Raw genomic sequence first — 22,205 nt, forward strand, 5'->3', positions numbered from 1 at the left:
AAAAAAAAAAAAAAAAAAAAAGAAAGAGAAAGAAATACCTGAGACTGGGTAATTTATAAAGAAAAGAGATTTAATTGGCTCAGAGTTCCACAGGCTCTACAGGAAGCATGGCTGGGGAGGCCTCAGGAAATTTACAGTCATGACGGAAGGCAAAAGGGAAGCAGGCACATCTTCACATGGCCAAAGCAGGAGGAAGGAGCAGGGAGGTGCCACACACTTCTAAACAACCAGATCTCCTGAGAACTCTATTACAAGAACAGCGTTAAAGGAAGAAATCCGCCCCCATGATCCAGTCACCTTCCACTAGGCCCCACCTCCAACATTGGGGATTACAGTTGAACATGAGATTTGTACGGGGACACAAATTCAAACCATATCAGCTCCTATGATACTACATGTTCCCAATTTTCATCTTCTCTGATTTCTTCTTCTCAGTCTCTTAATTATAGCTATTATCCAACTTCTGTTATCAGCCCCTGTTTTTCTGTTCTTCTGTACTCTCCTTGGGTGACTTCATCCATATCTATATACTGGTGACTTCTTATTTGTATTTCCAGACCATCACTTTCTTTTAAGCACTCTGTATATATGTGTATGTGTCTATACACTTTCATATAACCAGCTGCTTTGAATTGATGCACTTGGATACCCTAAACGCACTTCAAATATGACATGTTTAAAACTGAAGTTACCATCTTCTCCCTGCCTTCTTTACTGTAAATTCCCATTATTTATTATCTTCCACTTCTCTACTCTCAAAAATTTGTTATCATGGAATAAAAATTATACTTAATTCTCAAAATTACTTCAAGAGAGGAATATTTTTAAAGTTAACTTATTTTCATATAAACCATAAAGTATGCATTAAATACACAGTCTATAAGAACTTTGGATACTCATTAAAAGCACTCACAACACATTCCTTGTTTCAGTCCTATTTTATTAGACATTTTTGCTGTGGAATTTGAATGTTAAAGGGCCCAATTATTAATAAAGCTGTCGCCCTAGATATTCAGTGAGATTGGAAGAGTTAGATGAAATCCTTTTTCAGGCCAAACCCACTTGTTTTAACTTTAAAAAAATTCCGTGTAAGATAAAATAACGCTTCCTTAATAAAACTAAAAACAAAAAGCATCTTTAGAAGCTGTGTAGCATACTTTATTTATTTAGAGACAGTGTCTCACTCTGTTGCCCGGGCTGGAGTACAGTGGCACAATCTCAGTGCATTGCAATCTCCACCTCCCGGGTTCAAGCAATTCTCCTGCCTTAGTCTCTCGAGTAGCTGAGAGTACAAGTATGGACCACCACGCCTGGCTAATTTTGGTATTTTTTGGTAGAGACAGAGTTGCACCATATTGGCTAGGCTGTTCTTTTGACCATGAGGCACCGTGCCTGGACTGTATAGCACACTTAAAAAAATAAGATTTGAAGTTAGAACTTAAGGCTTTGGGTCAATTAATAGTTTTTGTTTCTTTGTTTGTTTGAGACGGGATCTCGCTCTTTCACCCAGGCTGGAGTGCAGTGACATCATCTTGGCACACTGCAACCTCTGCCTCTTGGGTTTAAGCAGTCCTCCTGCCTCAGCTTCCTGAGTAGCTGGGACTACAGACGCATGCCACCACACCTGGTTAATTTTTGTATTTTTAGTAGAGACAGGGTTTCACCATGTTGGCCAGGCTGTACTCAAACTCTTAACATCAGGTAATCTGCCTGCCTCGGCCTCCCAAAGTGCTGGGATTACAGGTGTAAGCCATCATGCCCAGCCCCAATTAATAGTTGTATTACCTTGAGCAATTCACTTAATCTCTGAGACTCAGTTTGCTCATTAGTAAAATGGTGATCATAATGATATATATCTCTTACAGTTATTAGGAAATTAAAGGGTAATATATATAAAGCATAAGCATAATGTTTGATGTGTATTAAATACTCAAATGTAGCTCCTATTATTGTCAGAGGACTCCTTACACTGTAAATACATGCTACAAAAATTTTATAATGCACTCTGTCAGCCATTGTAGTACAAATTAGCAAAACAGTTGATCTTGTAGACTAATTTTGAAGTTTCATATTGGTTTCATTTCAAGCACTATATATAAAATATCCAGAGTAATTCACTATATTAATTAGATTAATGCTGTCTTATTCAGGCTGCTCTAATAAAATATCATAAACTGGATGGCTTATAAACAATAGAAATTTATTTCTCACAGTTTGAGTTTGGAAAGTCCTATATCAAGAGGCTAACAGATATGGTGTCTAGTGAGGATTTGCTCTTCTGGTTCATAGATGGTGCTTTTTTATTGTGTCCTCACATGGTGGATGGCACAAACAAGCTCCCTTAGGCCCCTTTTATAAGGGCACTAATCCTGTTCACAAGGGCTCTGCCCTCATATCCTAATCACCTCCTAAAGGCCCCACCTCTTAATACTGTTGCATTGGGGATTAGGTTTCAATATATGACTTTTGAGGGAACACAAACATGCAGATCATAACAAATGTCAAAATGAATTAATCTTTAAAAAAATTGGTGGCACTTTTTGTGTATCCTAGTAAGAAGTTTGGTTACTGGGTAATATGTCTGTTGAACAGATTATAATTTAACTTTAACAAAATGTGAAAATTATGGGAATATTTTTGAAGATTTTTTAAAAGCAACCTACCAGATTCTTTCTCACATTATATATTGGTGTGGTTGGTATTTTTCTTATGGCAAGAAATACCAGTAAGTCAACTATATAGACGTTTAAAATTAACATGAGTTAAATCCATTATAAATTTTAGAAAACCATTTATTCTGCAGTAGTTCCCAAAACTGGGGTATACCTATCCCAAGCTATATACTAAGATTTTTCAGGATATGTAAAGGCACAGAGAGCTTTAAAGGAATCTATTTCTAGTCTTTGGAGACGTTGTTTATGTTTTTTGCATTGTCTTTTCCAAATTCTCTTACTTGTTAACTTTTGCTGTATGTATTTCCCATTATGCATTGATCCAAGATGTGAAAACCTCTAGGACACCAAACAGGAAAAAAAAAAAAAAAGTATTACCTCTATGGGAGAGTTCACTGAGTACAAAGCAAAAGAGTTTGCAAAAGAAGGTTATAGGGGGATGCTAGTAAAAATTCTTGGTAGCCAAAATGTCATATCTATCTATGTTATGTCGTATCTATCTGCCTAAGAATTAAGACGTGATATGCTTATCACAAGGGTTTATATTAACCTTATTGTAAGTACTTTATCATCATTTAGGATAAAGAAGAGGAGAAACTTGTGAAGTTCTCATACCTTGATGTAATATGTTAGAAGCAGTTGTAGTTTCATCCAGAGGCTTCTAATCCTTGAGACCATGACATTAATATGTTCATTTGAATTTAACAATAAAGTTTGACTTCTGACAAAGACTGGTGTTGCTGTTTATTTTGACAGTGAAGATTGGCTTTGTCAATTAAGTCGTATGACAGACATTTTTCATAAATGAGCTAAATCTGAAATTTTATTCAATTATTGTTTGGTGAAATACATATAGATCACATTTACAGTATACAGCATCCCCTGAAATGCATTTTTTGTAACTATGTAAATTTAAAACATTTTAAAATTCTGCAAGAGGGTAGATAGCTTCTCAGAATTCCTTTAGGGTATATGGAAGCCAAAACATAAGCTGTAGAGGATTATTGTGAAAGGTATTTTAGCCATATAAAAGAAAACGAATGTATATATTTCTCTAATAACTTAAAGGAGGAAAGGAAGAAAAGAACAACTTGATATACAGCGCTTCAGTTTCAATATAGAACATGCATTCTGTTGTAGTTTTGATAAGTCTGTATCTCAAATTTTTAGTGGCCGTTTCTGTTAGGCACTGCTGTTGCATGTCCTTGATGTCAGAGACATACTGTGATATCTTTTTGCTTTGCAGTCTATTGCTGATGGCTTTAAAGAGGCAGTTCGTTATGTCCTTCCACGTCTTATGCTGGTGCCAGTGTATCACTGTTGGCACTATTTTGAGTTACTAAAGGTAAGATTTTATAACATAGAATCTCAAAGTACTTATCTAATAGAAAAGTTTACTTTTTAAAATTAATGTTGGAGACACACATTATCAGTCTTTTAGTTCTTATTTTATGTAATTAATAACTTTTATATATAACATTGCTCTAAATTTCTATCTTGTTTATCTTATAAAAGAAATAACTTTGGAAGTTAATATTTTTTTCTGTGCAGTGTTGTATTCTTCCTCTCTTAGCTGGGACCCAAGTAACACATTAAAAATATATGTATAACTTTACAAAAAAAGATTCTCTGCTCTATTTTAATTAACTAGCCAGCCACTAGTCCTGGTCACATTGGCTAAGAGGGTTTGGGAGGCTAGTGATTAATTGGTGGCAAAAGTAGCTGTGGTTTAGGATGAGTCAGGCCATTATAGTCAATGACCTGATCTTAAATGCAGACCTAGTAGCAGGGATTTTAAAAAAGCAATCATCCAGGTAAGGGAAAAGTTTTTTTTTTAATTATGTGGTCAAACCAGCATTTTTAAATGTTGGCAATGTTAGAGGGCAACTCTAAGACTAATGATAGGACTTCTAATAAGACATAAACTATATTTTTAAAAATTTAGGCATCCAAATATACATCTGGGGCTGCTTATATATTATTCATATGAAGCCTGCATATCTTTTGATGAGTTCTTTATGGATCCATTAGTATCCATGGAGACTTACACAATGAAGTTGCTCATCTATTTGTGGATAAAAGCTGGCTTCCTCCAGCATCAAATGCTGTGGGTAGTAGCACTCCATAAAAAAGAACATAAAAAAGAGATAAGTATTCATTAGAAGTAATCATATATATTCCTTGCCTAGATGCCTACAAGATATACATAGAATTATTCTGGCTTTTATTTTAATGTTACTACCGTGGATTAGATGGAAAAAGTTTTAACTATCTAAACCAACGATGTGGTATCCTAAAGGAGAGGTACAAAATAATCAAGCAGAAAGATACTTTGCTTCTAAAGAGCAGTAAAAAAGTTGGAAGCTGGACATGGTGGCACAAGCCTGTAGTCCCACCTACTTGGGAGGTTGAGATAAGAGGATCACATGAGGTCAGGAGTTCAAGGCCAGCCTGAGCAACATAGTAAGACTCTGTCAAAGAAAAAAAAAAAAAAAAAAAGTTGAGAAAGAACATTTTACTGAGCAAGATATGTAGGAATTACAGTTGAGAAGGGGCCATAATCTGAAAGTAGACAGAAGTTCTTAGATGTTAGCTAGAGTCAGTGAAAATCAGTAGCAGTGATAGAGATAAATGAATGGATTGTCACCAGAAAATCTCCATCTCTCATATGCTCACTTTGGTAATCACTCCTACCTTTAAAAGATCAAGGGAAATTGTATAAGGAATTAGAAATGGGAAAAGAAACACTCATTGATGAGTTCTCATGCTTGTCCAAAGGCAGCAGATATTCTTATTACTAGGTAGTAGTAATTTTGGGCTTCAAAGAATGAATAAAGAGAGCCAGGTGCGGTGGCTCATGCCTGTAATCCCAGCACTTTGGGAGTTCAAGGGGGAGCAAATCACTTGAGGCTAGGAGTTCGAGACCAGTCTGGCCAACATGGTGAAATCATGTTTTTAGTCTCTATTAAAAATACAAAAATTAGCCAGGCGTAGTGACACATGCCTGTAATCCCAGCTACTCAGGAGGCTGAGGCAGGAGACAGCTTGGGCAACAGAGCGAGACTCCATCTCAAGAAAAAAGAAAAGAAAAGAAAAGAAAGAATGAATAAAGAGAAACTACCCATGTCTGATCAATGAAACTGTAACCCTTAGAATAAATATGGAGTATACTCAGTTTTAATTAATGCACAGCAACAACAAGAACAAATGGAAATGTGGAATGGAAAGACAGGCCTTAGAAGAGATTAGAAATGGCAAAAGATTTGAATCACTTCACAAAACAGGATATCCAAAATGGCAGTAAACGTGTATTCAAACTCATTAAAAGTCAAGGAAATGCAGTTAAAACCACAGGATACCATTACATACACACCAGATTACAGAAATTTGAAAGTCTGAAAATATCCATAAACAGCAGCATGAACTATTTGCATTCAGCTAGGAATGAAACTGTATAACCCACTTTGTAAAACTGCTTGGCATTACCTTTTAAATTAAAAAATATGCATACTGTGTGACTAGGCAGTTCCATCCTTGAGTATATACTCTAAAGACACAAAATGCATGCACATGTATACCAAGAGAAATGTACAAGAAAGTCTATACCAGGTGTCAGTAATAGCAAACCCTGTTTGCCAACCAGAAAAGGGTAAATATATTGTGGTTCATTCAGGTAATGAAAGAAAATTACACTAGAACAACACACATCAATGACACTTACAAACAAACTTTGAGAGATAATATTTCATTGGTGTGTTATACCATATTTATTTATCCATTCATCTGTTGATAGACCATTGAATTTTTTTTTTTTTTTTTTTTTTATTTATTTATTTAATGTATTATAATTTTTTTTTGAGATGGAGTCTTGCTCTGTCGCCAGGCTAGAGTGCAGTGGTACGATCTCAGCTCACTGCAACCTCTGCCCCCGGGTTCAAGCAATTCTCCTGCCTCAGCCTCATGAGTAGCTGGGACTACAGGTGCACGTCGCCACGCCCGGCTAATTTTTGTATTTTTAGTAGAGACGGGGTTTCACCATGTTGACCAGGATAGACTCGATCTCGTGACCTGGTGATCTGCCCATCTCAGCCTCCAAAATGCTGGGATTACAGGCATGAGCCACTGCGCCTGGCCGACTGTTGGATTTTTTTTTTACCTTTTGGTTACTATAAATAATGCTTCTGTGAATGTGGGTGTACAAATATGCCTTTGAGACCTTGTTTTGAATTCTTTTATGTGTATACCTGGGAGTGGAATGGGTGGATCATATGGTAATTTTATCTTTAATTTTTTGAGGAACTACCATACTGTTTTCCATGGTAACTGCACCATTTTACATTCCTACCAACCGTGCACAAGGTTCTGATTTCTCCACATCTTTACCAAACCTTGTTAATTTCTTTCTTTCTTTCTTTCTTTCTTTGAGATGGAGTTCCACTCTTGTCACCCAGGCTGGAGTGCAATGGCATGATCTTGGCTCACTGCAACCTCCGCCTCCCAGGTTCAAGCGATTCTCCTCCCTCAGCCTCCCGAGTAGCTGGGATTATAGGCGCCCGCCACTACGCCCAGCTAATTTTTTGTATTTTTAGTAGAGACAGGATTTCACTATGTTGGCCAGGCTGGTCTCGAACTCCTGACCTCAGGCAATCCACCTGCTTCGTCCTCCCCAAGTGCTGGGATTACAGGCATAAGCCACCATGCCTGGCCTGTTTTTTTGTTTGTTTGTTTGTTTTTTAATAGTAGTCATCCTAATGGATACGAGGTGGTATCTCATTGTGGTTTTGATTTTAATTTTCTTAATGACTAGTGATCTTGAGTATCTTTTATGTGCTTCTTAACTGTTTGTATATCATCTATTTTATTGTGGTGTTTTTGGAACAGGGTCTTGCTCTGTTACCCAGGCTGGAGTGCAGTGATACAGTCATGGCTTACTGCAGCCTTGACCTCCTGGGCTCAAACGACCCTAGTACAGTGAATTAGAGATAAATTGATAATTTATTGGAATTTCCCTTTTCTATGGGCACACATGTCCATAGTAGATGTAGCATTTGGTAGGAGTTTCAACAAAAGCAGGGTAAATATTTCAGTGAAGTCTCATACATATAATTAAGAAAAAACTTACATGAAATATAAAATCTTGGACAGGATACACTTATAGACAACTAGGGATAATGATGAGTATCAGGTAGCAAGGAATATATTCTTCAGCTAGGTTCATAAGATATTATCCATTAAAGCCAGGCACAGCAGGTCACGCTTGTGATCCTAGCACTTTAGGAGGCCAAGGAAGGTGGATTGCTGGAGCTCAGGAATTTGAGACCAGCCTAGGTAACATGGCCAAACCCCATCTCTACAAAAAATTAGCTGGGTGTGGTGGCGCATGCCTGTAGTCCAAGCTACTAGGGGGTCGGAGGGTTAAAGCAGGAGGATCGCTTGAACCTGGGACATTGAAGCTGCAGTAAGCCAAGATCGTGCCACTGCATTCCAGCCTAGTTGACAAAGTGAAACTTTGTCTCAAAGAAAAAGGAAAGATATTACCCATTAATAAACAATCACTTTTATTTTTAATTTTAAGCATACATAGCAAGGGTATCTTTTCTGTTTGACCTCTTTTCCAAAGTACACTCATTTCATTTTATTTCTTAAACTCAGTAGTTATCCAGTTTGTTTTCAACATAGAAAGAATCCATTTCAACTCAGTGGTCATCAGATTTAGACACAGACCAGTGTTTTGCGTAGCTGTGTCTGGTGTCATTGTAGAGCGATAGGGTGTTAGTGTAGCAAAAAAGCAGAGACTTTGGGGTCAGAGCTCCTGGGTTTGGATACAAACTCTCTTATTTATGTTGGGCAAATTACTTAATTTCTCTGTGCCTCATTTCCTTCATCTGTAACATACTATAATAGTACCTTGTCTTACAGAGTTGTAATTAAAAGTTAAATAAGCTAATACATAAAAGAGGGTGCCCAGAGTAGAGCTCAAAAAACATTCATTATTGGTCTAAATACTTAACAAAATCATACAGTAGTCATTTATTCCAGTTACTACTGACAACCACCTAGTGGGTACCTACCACGTGCAGGTAAACTAAAAAGGAATAAAACATGTCCCTAGGCATTAAGGTGTTCACAATTTAGTGAAGAAAATAGATGTCAAACAAATAATTACAATATTATAAGAGCCTAATAGAAGTAGTACTATGAGATCAATAAAGCAGGAGTTACTAGCTCTGCTTAGGAAAGTCAGAAAAAAAACCATATTAATTTTTCCTTTGTTTAGTAAAGTAAAAAAAAAAAAAAAAATTGGTTTTGGGTATATAGGGATTCGTCCTACTGAGAGAGAGCAAAGAGTGTGTGCGTGTGTGGGTATGTATGTGTGTGTGTGTCCTTATTTATTTGTGGGAGTCGTGAAAGACAAATGCTGAGGAACTCTGCAGAGTAAAAGAGACAATAGAAACATGACAATTTAGTGCATCATGGACCAGTTCCTGTTTTGGGGGAAAATATTACCTTAAAGGATGTTATTAGAACAATTGGCAAAATTGGAATATACACTATAGATGAGATTACAGATTAATCAGTGTTAAATTTCCTGAAGTTGATCACTATACCGTGATTCTGTAAAAGAAAATCCTTGTTGTAAGATGAACTATTAGAAACATTAAAGGAGTAAAGGAGAGGGATACTAGTTGAGAGTAATTTGTGATACATTTGACGTTTCTTTATATTTCAAAAACTACTGCAAAACCATTCAGCGATAGTCCCCCTTCCTGTGCAAGGAACTGAATGGATAGTATCACAAACTACTGAAAAAACAGTCTGCACACACTGGCACACAGAATGATGAAGCATGTGACAGAATGTTAAAAATTGGTGATTCAGAGTATTACAGGAGTTATTTGTGTTACTTTTACTACAACTTTTCTATAAATTTGGTATTTCAAAAGAAAAAATTTAAGAGGGAAAAGGCATAATCAGAAGGCATCTTCAAGAGGAAGCATTTCAACTGTGTCCTAGCAGCTAAATTCACCAGGTGGATGAGGAGGTTAGAGACTGATATGTAGAAAGCTAACAGGGGCATGAAAGTGCATTACTTATTTGCACATAGTTCAGTACAGTAATTTTTCTTTTTCTTTTTTTCTTTTTCTTTTTTTTTTTTGAGACACTCTTCCCCTGTCACCCAGGCTGGAGTACAGTGGTGCGATCTCGGCTCACTGCAAGCTCCGCCTCCCGGGTTCAAGTGATTCTCATGCCTCAGTCTCCCAAGTAGCTGGGATTACCGGCGTGCACCACCACATCCAGCTAATTGTTTTGTATTTTTATTTTTGTGTTTTTTATTTTTATTTTCATTTTTTGCGGTGGGGGGGAAATGGAGTCTCACTCTATCACCCAGACTGGAGTGTAATGGCACAATCTCGGCTCACTGTATTCTCTGCCTCGCATGATCAGGTCATCCTCCTACCTCAGCCTCCCAAATAGCTGGGACTACATGTGCACATCACCATGCCTGGCTAATTTTTGTATTTTTTGTAGCGACAGGGTTTTGCCATGTGCTCAGGCTGGTCTTGAACTCCTGGGCTTAAGTGATCTTCCTGCCTTGGCCTCCCAATATGTTGGGATTACAAGTGTGAGCCACCTTGCCTGGCCCAGTAATTTCTGTGTAAGATGTTTGGAATACATTCTTTTAAGTATCTGTAGAATATTAGTTGGATATTCATTAATATGATGTTTATCAAACCTCACTGCTGAAAATTCAAGAAATGTTTAGCAAATTATTGGATTATTTTGCCAAACAGAGCCATTGTTTAATATACCTCCATTACCAGGAAATTCCACTCTAAATATCCTCAATTTTGTCCTCCTTTACAGCTTATAATTATTACATGATTATTTAAAAATGACGCGTGGAAGAGTTTGAGCAGCCTTAAGACCAAGTAGACAATGAAAGTTTGGTATCCTCATACCTTTTTGGTAGAATCTCACTACTGGTGATAATTTAGATATTTGGATCAACAAAAACAATAAGAATAAAACAGTTCTAATTAAGCATTTGATATCATCAACATTCATGTTTATTAAAGAAATATTTTAGAGTGGAGCTGAGTAGACTCTTTCTATAAGAAATCTTTAAAGAAGACTCTAAGAAATCTTTAAAGCAGCAAAATAAGTGATTTTGCCAGTAACTTTCACCTGTAGAAGTCAGAATAACCAAGCACAGATCCCTTTTCAAACTTTCTGATATTTTGACTTTGCTTCCATCCTTTCTATTGCTTACTCTAGAGATTAAGGTATTACTTCTAATGATAGTCATTTACATTATTTATGTTGCTAATCTCTTGATGACAAGATCTCTACATGTATCTTGAAATAAAATCAAATGGCTCTGCGCTTCATATAGAGAATAATTTCTAAGACATATAAATAAAAGGTAATGGACAAAGTTCTCAAACAATATCCAGTTAGTTATTTGCTGAGGAAAGGGAACCATTGCTGAATGCTTTTGAGATTGCTCTTGGAATATAAGGAAAATTTTAATTTATCACAAAATCTCTAATAAGTTAGTTTAAGATCACAAAATAGATTTAAGTTTTTAAAAATTTTCTGAAGTGATCTAATTCCCCATATCCTTGCATAAATATATATTTATAAATACATAATATATATAATATCTATATGATGCTCCAGTTTGAATTCTTCTTTCAAAAAGATTAAAACAGTTTGAGAGCAGCCTGGGCAGCATAGCGAGACTCCACCTCTACAGAAAAAATTTTTTAAAAATTAGCCAAGCATGGTGGCACACATCTATAGTTCCAGCTACTTGGGAGGCTGAGATGGAAGGATCACTTGAGTCCAGGAAGTTGAGGCAAGGCTGCAGTGAGCCATGATCACCTCACTTGTACTCTAGTCTGGGTGACAGAGTGAGACCCTGTATCAAAAAAAAAAAAAAAAAAAAAAAAAAACATTGGAGCACAATACAATCCACTCTGAATTATTTACTGTAAGTAAATTTTCTTTCTTTCTGAGAGTGAAATACAAGAGAAAATTTTGGGGCAAATGAAATAGAGCCAGAGTTTTAGGGATTAATAAGTCAGTTTCTAAATCTTACTTCTTAAAGGTTGAGATAGAATGTTAATTTTCATGGTTTCTTGACATTTACTAGAATGGTTGAATTTCGTGTTGTAAAACAGCAGTGGAATCCTTTGAGAGATGCAGTTTACAGAAAAGTTTATGATGGATTGAAGTGTTAAAAGTTAGTACACTTGATTATGTTATATAACAAAGATTTGTAAACTTTTTGAAATTGCTAAAACAAAGTAATCATTAGAGAATATGAAATAGTTTATAGTTATTTATCTTATTTTCTCTATTCATAGTTGCTAATGAATAAAAGTAAGTTGTAAGCTTCATGCTTTAGATGTTTTAAACTTTTTTAGTATATTTGGAAAATATAGCCTGGCACAATGGCTCACGCCTGTAATTTCAACACTTTGGGAGGCAGAGGTAGGAGGATAGCTTGAGCCCAGGAGTTTGGGACCAGCCTACTGAGACCCTGTCTCTACAAAAAATAAAAATAAAAATAAAAAAATTAGCTGGGCTGGGCACAGTGGCTCACGCCTGTAATCCCAGCACTTTGGGAGGCCAAGGCAGGCAGATCACGAGGTCAGGAGATTGAGACCATCCTGGCCAACATAGTGAAACCCCATCTCTACTAAAAATACAGAAAGTAGCCAGACATGGTGGCGCATGCCTGTGATCCCACCTACTCAGGAGGCGGAGGCAGGAGAATCCCTTGAACCAGGGAGTTGGAGGTTGCAGTGAGCCAAGATGGCGCCACAGCACTCTAGCCTGGCAACAGAATGAGACTCCTCAAAAAAGAAAAAAAAAAAAAATTAACTGGATGTGGTGGCATGCTACTGTGATCCCAGCTACTCAGGAGGCCTTATGCCCAGGAGGTCGAGGCTGCAGTTAGCCCTGCCACTGTACTCCAGCCTGGGTGACAGAGTGAGTGAGACCCTGTCTCAAAAAAAATAGAAAATAAAAATAAAATGTCCAAATGGTTTTTACAGTTGTTGTTTTTTTTTTGTTTTCTTTGTTTTTTTCCTGATTGCTATGCTCATGTTAGTTTATATCTGTATTGTGTTATTGTGTTTATATTTATAGAAAGAGGGTTGGGCCAGGCCTGGTGGCTCACACCTGTAATTCCAGCACTTTGGGAGGTAGAGGCAGAAGGATAGCTTGAGCAGGTGTTCAAGACCAGCCTGGGAGACATAGCAAGACCCTGTCTCTACAGAAATTTTAAAAATTAGCTGGGTGTGGTGGCATTCGCCTGTGGTCTCAGCTACTTGAGAGGCTAAGAGTGGAGGATCATTAGAACCCAGGAGCTCAAGACCACAGTGAGCAAGACCCTGTTTCCAAAAAAAAAGAAAGAGGGTTGGTTTGAGAGGTCAGTAGGTATATATAAAATTATAGCTGTCTTTATTAAGTATATATAAAATTAATTTAGAGTTGATAATATCTGTTGCTGCTTTCTCTATTACTAGAAAGTTGAGAGAAGAATCAAACAGTGCAGTTTTGATTTTTCTTTCTGTTTTTTCTTAGCAATTGAAAGCATGTAGTGAAGAACAAGAAGACAGAGAGTGTTTGAACCAAGCTATTACTGCTCTCATGAATCTCCAAGGTAGCATGGACCGAATTTACAAGCAGCATTCACCTAGACGCCGACCTGGGTAATTCCAAAGTGTTGAAAATGTGAACGCCTCTGCTTACTTCGCTGTCTCTGATGCCTGGTTTTCTAAAGAAGTGTGATTTTTTGTGATAGTTACATTCTTGAAAGTTGTGCTTGTCATACTTTTATATACTTTTATCTTGGTCATTTACTCTTTTTACTCTTTTTTCCTTTTCCTTTCCTTTTTTTTTTTTTTTTTTTTTTTGAGAAGGAGTCTCTATTGCCCAGGCTGGAGTTCAGTGGTATAATCTCAGCTCACTGCAACATTCACCTCCTGGGTTCAAGTGATTCTACTGCCTCCGCCTCCCAAGTAGCTGGGACTACAGGAGCCCGCCACCATGCCCAGCTAATTTTTGTATTTTTAGTAGAGATGGGGTTTTACTATGTTGGCCAGGCTGGTCTTGAACTCCTGACCTCAAATGATCTACCTACCTCAGCCTCCCAAAGTGCTGGGATTACAGGTGTAAGCCACCGTGCCCAACCTTTTTTTCTTGTTTCTAAGAGACAGGGTCTCACTCTGTTGCCCAGGCTGGAGAGCAGTGATGTGATCTCAGCTCACAGCAGCCTCAATCTCTTGGGCTCAAGTGGTCCTCCTGCCTCAACCCTCTGGAGTAGCTGGGACTCACATAGCTGGGTGGCACATGCCACCACACCTGCCTAATTTTTGTATTTTTTGTTGAAACAGGGTTTTGCTATGTTGCCCAGGCTGGTCTTGAACTCCTGGGCTCAGGTGATCTGCCTGCTTTGGCCTCCCAAAGTGTTGGGATTGCAGGTCTGAGCCACTGCACCTGGCCAACCCAGCCTAGTCTTAAGCCACTGCTGGGCGCAGTGGCTCACGCCTGTAATCCCAGCGTTTTTGGGAGTCCAAGGTGGGCAGATCGCCTGAGGTCAGGAATTTGAGACCAGCCTGGCCAACATGGTGAAACCCCGTCTCTACTAAAAATACAAAAATTAGCCAGGTATGGTGGCAGGCACCTGTAATCCCAGCTACTCGGGAGGCTGAGGCAGGAGAATCACTTAAACCCGGGAGGCAGAGGTTGCAGTGAGCCAAGATCATGCCATTGCACTCCAGCCTGGGGACAGGAGCAAGACTTCGTCTCAAAAAAAAAAAAAGATTAGCACTGTTATATTATTAGGATAGACTTAATAAATGTTTAAAAGTATAATCTATGAAAGAAATTTAGGATTTTTTGTAATTTTAGTTCTTATAGAGCCAGTAGTACTTCTCTTTCATAATAATGAAATTGAGGGATGTATTATTTAGTGGCAAAGTTAGAACTAAATGCTGTGTGTAAAAGCTACTGATTGGTTATTTAATATTTTTCTCACATGATTTGAGATGGTTTATGCTTGAAACCATTTGGGTTGCCTAGCTATTGAATAAGCTCTATTGTTTGTTTGTTTTTTTAGAGATCCTGTTTGCCCTTTTTATAGTCACCAATTAAGAAGCAAACACCTGGCTATCAAAAAAATGAATGAAATTCAGAAAAATATCGATGGATGGGAAGGCAAAGATATTGGACAGTGTTGTAATGAATTCATTATGGAGGGACCATTGACAAGAATCGGTGCCAAACATGAACGGCATATTTTTCTGTTTGATGGCTTAATGATCAGTTGTAAACCTAATCATGGCCAGACTCGGCTTCCAGGTTACAGTAGTGCAGAATACAGGTTAAAAGAAAAATTTGTCATGAGGAAAATACAAATTTGTGATAAAGAAGATACTTGTGAGTGCAAGCATGCTTTTGAATTAGTATCCAAAGATGAGAACAGCGTAGTATTTGCTGCTAAGTCTGCTGAAGAAAAAAACAACTGGATGGCAGCCCTTATTTCTCTTCATTATCGTAGTACTCTAGATCGAATGTTAGATTCAGTATTACTGAAAGAAGAAAATGAGCAACCACTGAGATTACCAAGTCCTGAAGTATATCGTTTTGTAGTAAAAGACTCTGAGGAAAACATTGTTTTTGAAGACAACTTGCAAAGTAGAAGTGGCATCCCCATTATTAAAGGAGGAACTGTAGTGAAGTTAATTGAAAGGTTAACATATCATATGTATGCAGGTATGTGAAACTCATTACATCTGCTGACCTAGGGCCTGGGACCCAAAAGCTTTTTAAGGATGCTCAAAAATATTTGAGGCTTGGAGAAAAAACGGATTGCCTCCAAAATACAAAAATACTGCAAAAACAAAAAGAATAAATAAGAGAAGGAATTAAATGTGTAAAAATGTAATATTGTTAACTTCATTAATTATTGAATATTCATAAAATATATGTATTCATGAATTTCGAATTTGAAAACAATTCTCGGCCGGGCGCGGTGGCTCACGCCTGTAATCCCAGCACTTTGGGAGGCCGAGATGGGTGGATCACGAGGTCAGGAGATCGAGACCATCCTGACTAACACGGTGAAACCCCGTCTCTACTAAAAATACAAAACTTAGCTGGGCGCGGTGGCGGGCGCCTGTAGTCCCAGCTACACGGGAGGCTGAGGCAGGAGAACGGCATGAACCCGGGAGGCTGAGCTTGCAGTGAGCTGAGATCCGGCCACTGCACCCCAGCCTGGGCGACTGAGCGAGACTCCGTCTCAAGAAAAAAAAAAACAAAAAACAAAAAAACAATTCTCGTTTATTAAGAATATACCATAGTATATTCTCTATGTCAGTATTTCTCTATATATGGCAGGGATACTATGGTATCCTGCCAGTACCATGATTGTCAGGAAGAGCCACAATCTGAGGAGCCAAAGTAAAAAGAAAAAGGGAGGAAGGCCTCCAAATATGGTACTTTGAGTTAATTAAACTGAGTACATTAAACATGAAACCTGTTTTATGCTCTGCTTTTTCAGATCCCAATTTTGTTCGTACTTTTCTTACCACATATCGTTCATTTTGTAAACCACAGGAATTGCTGAGCTTACTGATTGAACGGTAAGAAAAATATGTATTTCACTTATATTGACATTTTGTGAAAAATTAACTGTATTTTGTAAAGTGCCTAGTACCTAATAAATACTCAAGTAATTATTGAACATATTTTATTTGGCATTAAATCGGCAGTATTACTATTCTCTTCAAATAAGAGTACTCCCCAAAATCTGTTTATAACACAGATCTTTTCAGCTCTTAGAAATATTTCAAGTGGTGGGCCGGGCGCGGTGGCTCACGCCTGTAATGCCAGCACTTTGAGAGGCCGAGACGGGCGGATCACGAGGTCAGGAGATCGAGACCATCCTGGCTAACACGGTGAAACCCCATCTCTACTAAAAAATGCAAAAAAAACTAGCCGGGCAAGGTGGCGGGCGTCTGTAGTCCCAGCTACTGGGGAGGCTGAGGCAGGAGAATGGCGTAAACCCAGGAGGCGGAGCTTGCAGTGAGCTGAGATCCGACCACTGCACTCCAGCCTGGGTGACAGAGTGAGACTCCGTCTCCAAAAAAAAAAGAAATATTTCAAGTGGTAATCAGAAAGACTGCTTTGGAGGATGAAAGCACTATATTTTAATGAATATTGTTCTGTGTAATAAAATGATACTTTCTTAAAAGAGACTTTTCTACTTACCCCTTTTTTTTTTGACTGTAGACTACTTTGCCAAATACTTTCCACTTTTAAAACAAACTTGTTACGAAAACTTTCAAAACATATACAAGAGCAGATAGAAGAATATAATAAACCCATTTATCCATCAACCACCTTCAGTAATTATCAACTCATTGTTTCATCGGTTTCCCTACAAATTTAAACACCCCACCCCATAATTGTTTTGAAGTAGATCCTAGACAACATAATTCATCTATAAATATTTTTCTGTGTATCTCTAGAAAATATAGACTCTTATTTTTTTTAAATCAGATATCATTATTAAACCTAAAAAGTCAGCAATTCCTTTATTATGGTTAACTTTTAAAAATCAGTGTTGGGTTGAATTTTTTTTACTTGTTTTATAGTATACTTTTTAAAATGTTTTATAGTTTAAAATGTAGAATCTGAACTCCAAAATGATTTTTTGTTTTACATTTTAAAACTTACTAAAACTTATTACTTATACCAAAGCTTATCAACTGTATTATCAAGATATAATTCTAGATCTCTATCACTATGTTGTTTTATGAAACTAAATTTACCAGACTGAATCAGTGTAATGTGCTATGAAGATCTACTTAGTTCTGTTTCCATGTCCAGAAAAAGAAAGCACACTTGTTAGACTTATAGTTTAGCTGTATTTCCTATGTTTTGAGCAATTTTTTAAATTTTTATCTTATCCACTTAGGTAAATTATTTAAATATTGTTAAATATTCAGTTTTGGCCCTCTCTTTGAATTTGTACTCATTTAAAGAAATTTATGGCTGGGCGCGGTGGCTCACGCCTGTAATCCCAGCACTTTGGGAGGCCGAGGTGGGTGGATCACGAGGTCAGGAGTTCAACACCAGCCTGGCCAAGATGGTGAAACTCCGTCGCTACTAAAAATACAAAAATTAGCCGAGCGTGGTGGCACATGCCTGTAATCCCTGCTACTCAGGAGGCTGAGGCAGAGAATTGCTTGACCCCGGGAGGCGGAGGTTGCAGTGAGCCGAGATCGAGCCATTGCACTCCAGCCTGGGCGACAGAGCGAGACTCCATCTCAAAAAAAAAAAAAAAAAAAAAATTTATTAGCCTACTTTCATTTTAATAATATAAATATTAAAGACAGATTAAGTAAGCCATTTCTATCATGTTCTTTAAATTGCTTATGAATTCTTTCCTTGGCTCTTTCCACTGGACCTTTTCTGTATTGATCAGTGCTAAAAAGCAAAACTTTAGTTTTTATGAAAGTAAGAATACAAAACCTTAGTTTTGTATAGCCAAAGGACAGTTTTTTGTAGTATACCATACCTTAAGGGAAGTTTAACAGTAATCCACTTTTCATGGAAGTGGTAGGAAAGAAGGTTGCTTGGTCACAATGTTTTCCTCCTTGTATTTTCATTATGTATGAACAGATTTTTCTCCTTTTGCTTTTCTTCTTAGGTTTGAAATCCCAGAGCCAGAACCTACTGACGCAGACAAATTGGCAATAGAGAAAGGCGAGCAGCCAATCAGTGCAGACCTTAAAAGATTTCGCAAGGAATACGTCCAACCAGTACAACTTAGGTTTGGTTTGAATATTTTATATATATGTATACATATTTTATGTGTCAGTTTTCAATATATAGTTAACACAAAAGTTCTCAGCTTTTAATTCAAATATAGGTAATATTTTTAACTTCACAGCAGTTAAGTAAAACTAAAAAAGTTCTTTCTCAGTGAAGGTATTCTTAAATACCCTGAAGAAATTCAACCATTGAAATATCCTGTATTTGCATCACATATCTCTGGCATGTGATATGTTATGCTTACGTAGCAGGATACCTCATTTGTTATAGTAAGTAAAAATTATAAAATTTCATATGAGCTTGCCTGCTGTCAACCTTTTTTCACACTTTTTTCCTTCATTTCCCTTTGCGATCATATAGTAATCCTGGCTTTTTTACAATTTATAATATTTGTGGAAGTGTGGAAGTTCTAGCCCTTTTCCCACTTATCTCTCACAAAATATATAGGCATTTGTTTAAGAAACCATTGCAATAATTTCTAAAAATGTATTTGATTATAGAAGCTTCCAGTTAATAAATACTACTGTGTGCCAGGGATTACCCTAAATGTTTTATCTTTTTAATCTCATTCTTACAACATGATTACTATTCCTACTTTATATATAAGGAAATTGAAACCTAGCAAGATGAAGTAATTTGAGCTAAGTTATATGAAGAGAGTGGCAGGACTCGTGTCTGATTTTCTTAGTGTGTGTGTGTGTGTGTGTGTGTGTGTGTGTGTTTACCACTAAGCATTGAAAATTGCTAATCCTTAGGGCTAATCCTTTGATTAGCCCTCTTTACAGTCCAAGTAACCAAAGTATTATATACCCCCTTCCATTGGAAACCAAGTTATCTTATTAATTATATATAATCTAAATTTTTTCTCTGTAAATTTCAAGTGTCCTTGTTTACTGTTGACCAATAAATTGTAATTTTGGAACTGAGTATATTAGTTATTTATTTCCCAGGATAATTGCCACAAATAAATGCAGTTTTAGAAGAATGATAGTGCTCCCAGCTATATGTCTTTCACTAAAACTTTTAACATGTCATTCTTTGTATAAGAAGATGAGATTATTTATGTGTCAGCAATAAATAAGTAATTAGTTTTTTCTGCTAGCTGTGATGCATTTGTACTTATCTACACTCACATGAAATCCCTTGATATGAGACATACATTTATGAGGTTGCTATTGGGTGGGGTAGGGGTGGGAGTATGATACTTGATTCTCAGTCATATAAGCTCTTTAAGTATGTATTTCTAAGCATTTGCTGTATTCTCAGTCCTGTACTTATAACTATGCTAAGTACAAAAATAACACAGACTGTCATGATATTATGGCTTTATTGGGGACTTTACTGGGGGGAAAAGACACATGAAATAGTTATGTATTGTTCTACTTTGAGTGTTTAAGTGACTTAGAAAAAATACAACCCTATAAAATTTCAGGAATAGCAAAGATTAGACCAGAGTAACTAGGGAAGGCATCTTGGAGAAAGTAAAATCTGAGATTGCCCCTAAAGGATGTATAGGCTTTAGATAGGTAGAAAGGTGATTGTAGGTATTCAGGGTCATGGGAAATAGTATGAAGAAAGGTAAGAAGGCAGAAATAAGAATGGTGTGCTGAGGACACAGGTAAGGACATTGACCTGAGCGGAATGTAAGCATTGTATTGCAGAAGTAGTAGATGAGATTACCTATATGGAATTGGATGGAGTTGAAAACTCTGAAATCCAGGCCAAGTTATTAAACCTGTTATATAAATATTGAAAGATTTCTAGTAAAATGGATGGTAGTAATTTTTCTAACATTTTATTATGAAAAATTTTAACATACAGCAAAATTGAGAATTTTAAAATGAACACCCTAAACCCTCCACCTAGATATGTATTCATCTATTCATAGCTATTCATGTATCTGTTCATTTATCATTCATCTATCAGTTCATTCATTAATTTTTATATGAATTTTGAAGTACACTCCTTAAATACTTCAACTTGTGTGTCATTAACAGTTCAGTGTTTGTTTTTCTTTTGTTCTAAAATGTGCATATAATGAAATACATTTTTTCTTGCTTCCACTGAAGACAGAAGGTACACACATCTTAAGTGTACTTCTGTTGAGTTTTAACACATGCATCTCTATAATCCAAACGCCTTTCACGATATTGAATGTTACTACACCCCAGAAAGTTCCCTTACATTCCTTCTCATCAGTTTTGTTCCCACTGCCCAAAGGCAGTGTTCCAATTTCTCTCCATAGATTAGTTTTACCTGCTTTAGAGTCTTACATAAATGCATTCTTACAAACTCAATGTTGTGTCTTCTTTCACTTAATATGCTTTTGAATTTCATCCATGGTTTTGCTTGTATATCAATGGTTTATTTTATTACGAGGTTGTGTTTTATTATATGAATATACCAGTTTATTAATTTTCCCACTGAAAGATACATGGGCTTTTTCTAGTTTTTTATTATTATGAATAAAGCCGCTGTGAACTTTATCTTACCAGTCTTACTGTGAATATTTTTCACTTTTCTTGGGTAAATAGCTCAGAGTGGAGTGGCTGGGTCATAAGATATGTGTGTGTTTAGGTTTGAAAGAAACTGCCAAAACTTCCCAAACATTCTCACCAACAATGTTCTAGTTGCTTCATATTCTCATCAATGTTTAGTAATGTCAGTCTTTGTGCCTTACCCATACTGCTGGGTGTAGCAGTATTTCATTCATACTTATTTTGTGGAGAATCTGTTCAAGTCCTCTGCCTAATTTTTATTGAGATACTTGTCTTTTTATTACTGAGTTGTAGGAGTAAATTGGGTAGGACTGAACGCCAGTCCTTTGTCAGATAAACATTTTACAAATATTTTCTCTCCATGGCTTGCCTACTAGTTTCCTTCTTTTCTTCCTTTTTTCCTTCCCTTTCTCTTTCCCTTTCCCTTCTTCCTCCTCCATTTTCCTCCTCTTCCCTCTCCCCTTGTCTTTCCTTTCCTTTTCATTGGCAAGATTGATTAAATCTCTCTTTGTTACAGGTAATCATATTTGTGATACTGTAAAACAAAACAGTTCTTCTATTTTTTTCTTTTGAAATGAAATAAGAGACTGTAGGTTTATGTGTAGATTACATAGAAATTTGATGATAGGCTGGGCATGGTAGCTCATGCCTATAATCCCAGCACTTTGGGAGGCCGAGATGGGCAGATCATCTAAGGTCAGGAGTTCGAGACCAGCCTGGTCAACATGGTGAAACCTTATCTCTACTAAGAATACAAAAGTTAGCCCAGCATGGTGGCGGGCGCCTGTAATTCCAGCTACTTGGGAGGCTGAGGCAGGAGAATCACTTGAACCCCCGGAAGTTGGAGGTTGTGGTGAGCCAAGATCGCACCATTGCACTCCAGCCTGGGCAATAAGAACAAAACTCCATCTCAAAAAAAAAGAAAGAAATTTGATGATAGTACTGGAATTTAAAACCAGATACAGTGCATCTTAGTTGGTTTTCCATTTTAAGTGAAAAAATATCAAAATTTAAATCTTAAAAGTGCTTTTTATGAACTTACAATAGCTTTTGTAATATAAAGCATAAGTTTTCTACATATGAATAAAGAAAAGGTGGCCGGGCGCGGTGGCTCAAGCCTGTAATCCCAGCACTTTGGGAGGCCGAGGCGGGTGGATCACGAGGTCAGGAGATCGAGACC

The 22,205-nt window shown here is 37.1% G+C and overlaps 1 protein-coding gene across 1 annotated transcript in view; it reads left to right on the forward strand.

Moving 5' to 3' along the window:
- SOS2 (son of sevenless homolog 2 (Drosophila)) overlaps nt 1-22,205 on the forward strand; it is a 112,613-nt gene that overhangs the window by 54,267 nt on the left and 36,141 nt on the right. Inside the window, exons 8-12 of the mRNA XM_011999760.1 lie at nt 3,919-4,017; nt 13,269-13,396; nt 14,806-15,461; nt 16,249-16,330; nt 18,403-18,525. Coding sequence (XP_011855150.1) covers nt 3,919-4,017; nt 13,269-13,396; nt 14,806-15,461; nt 16,249-16,330; nt 18,403-18,525 — 1,088 coding nt within the window. The remainder of the gene's footprint in view (nt 1-3,918; nt 4,018-13,268; nt 13,397-14,805; nt 15,462-16,248; nt 16,331-18,402; nt 18,526-22,205) is intronic.

This window comes from Mandrillus leucophaeus, unplaced genomic scaffold (assembly GCF_000951045.1).
Source record: "Mandrillus leucophaeus isolate KB7577 unplaced genomic scaffold, Mleu.le_1.0 Scaffold60, whole genome shotgun sequence".
Taxonomy (NCBI): Eukaryota; Metazoa; Chordata; class Mammalia; order Primates; family Cercopithecidae; genus Mandrillus; species Mandrillus leucophaeus.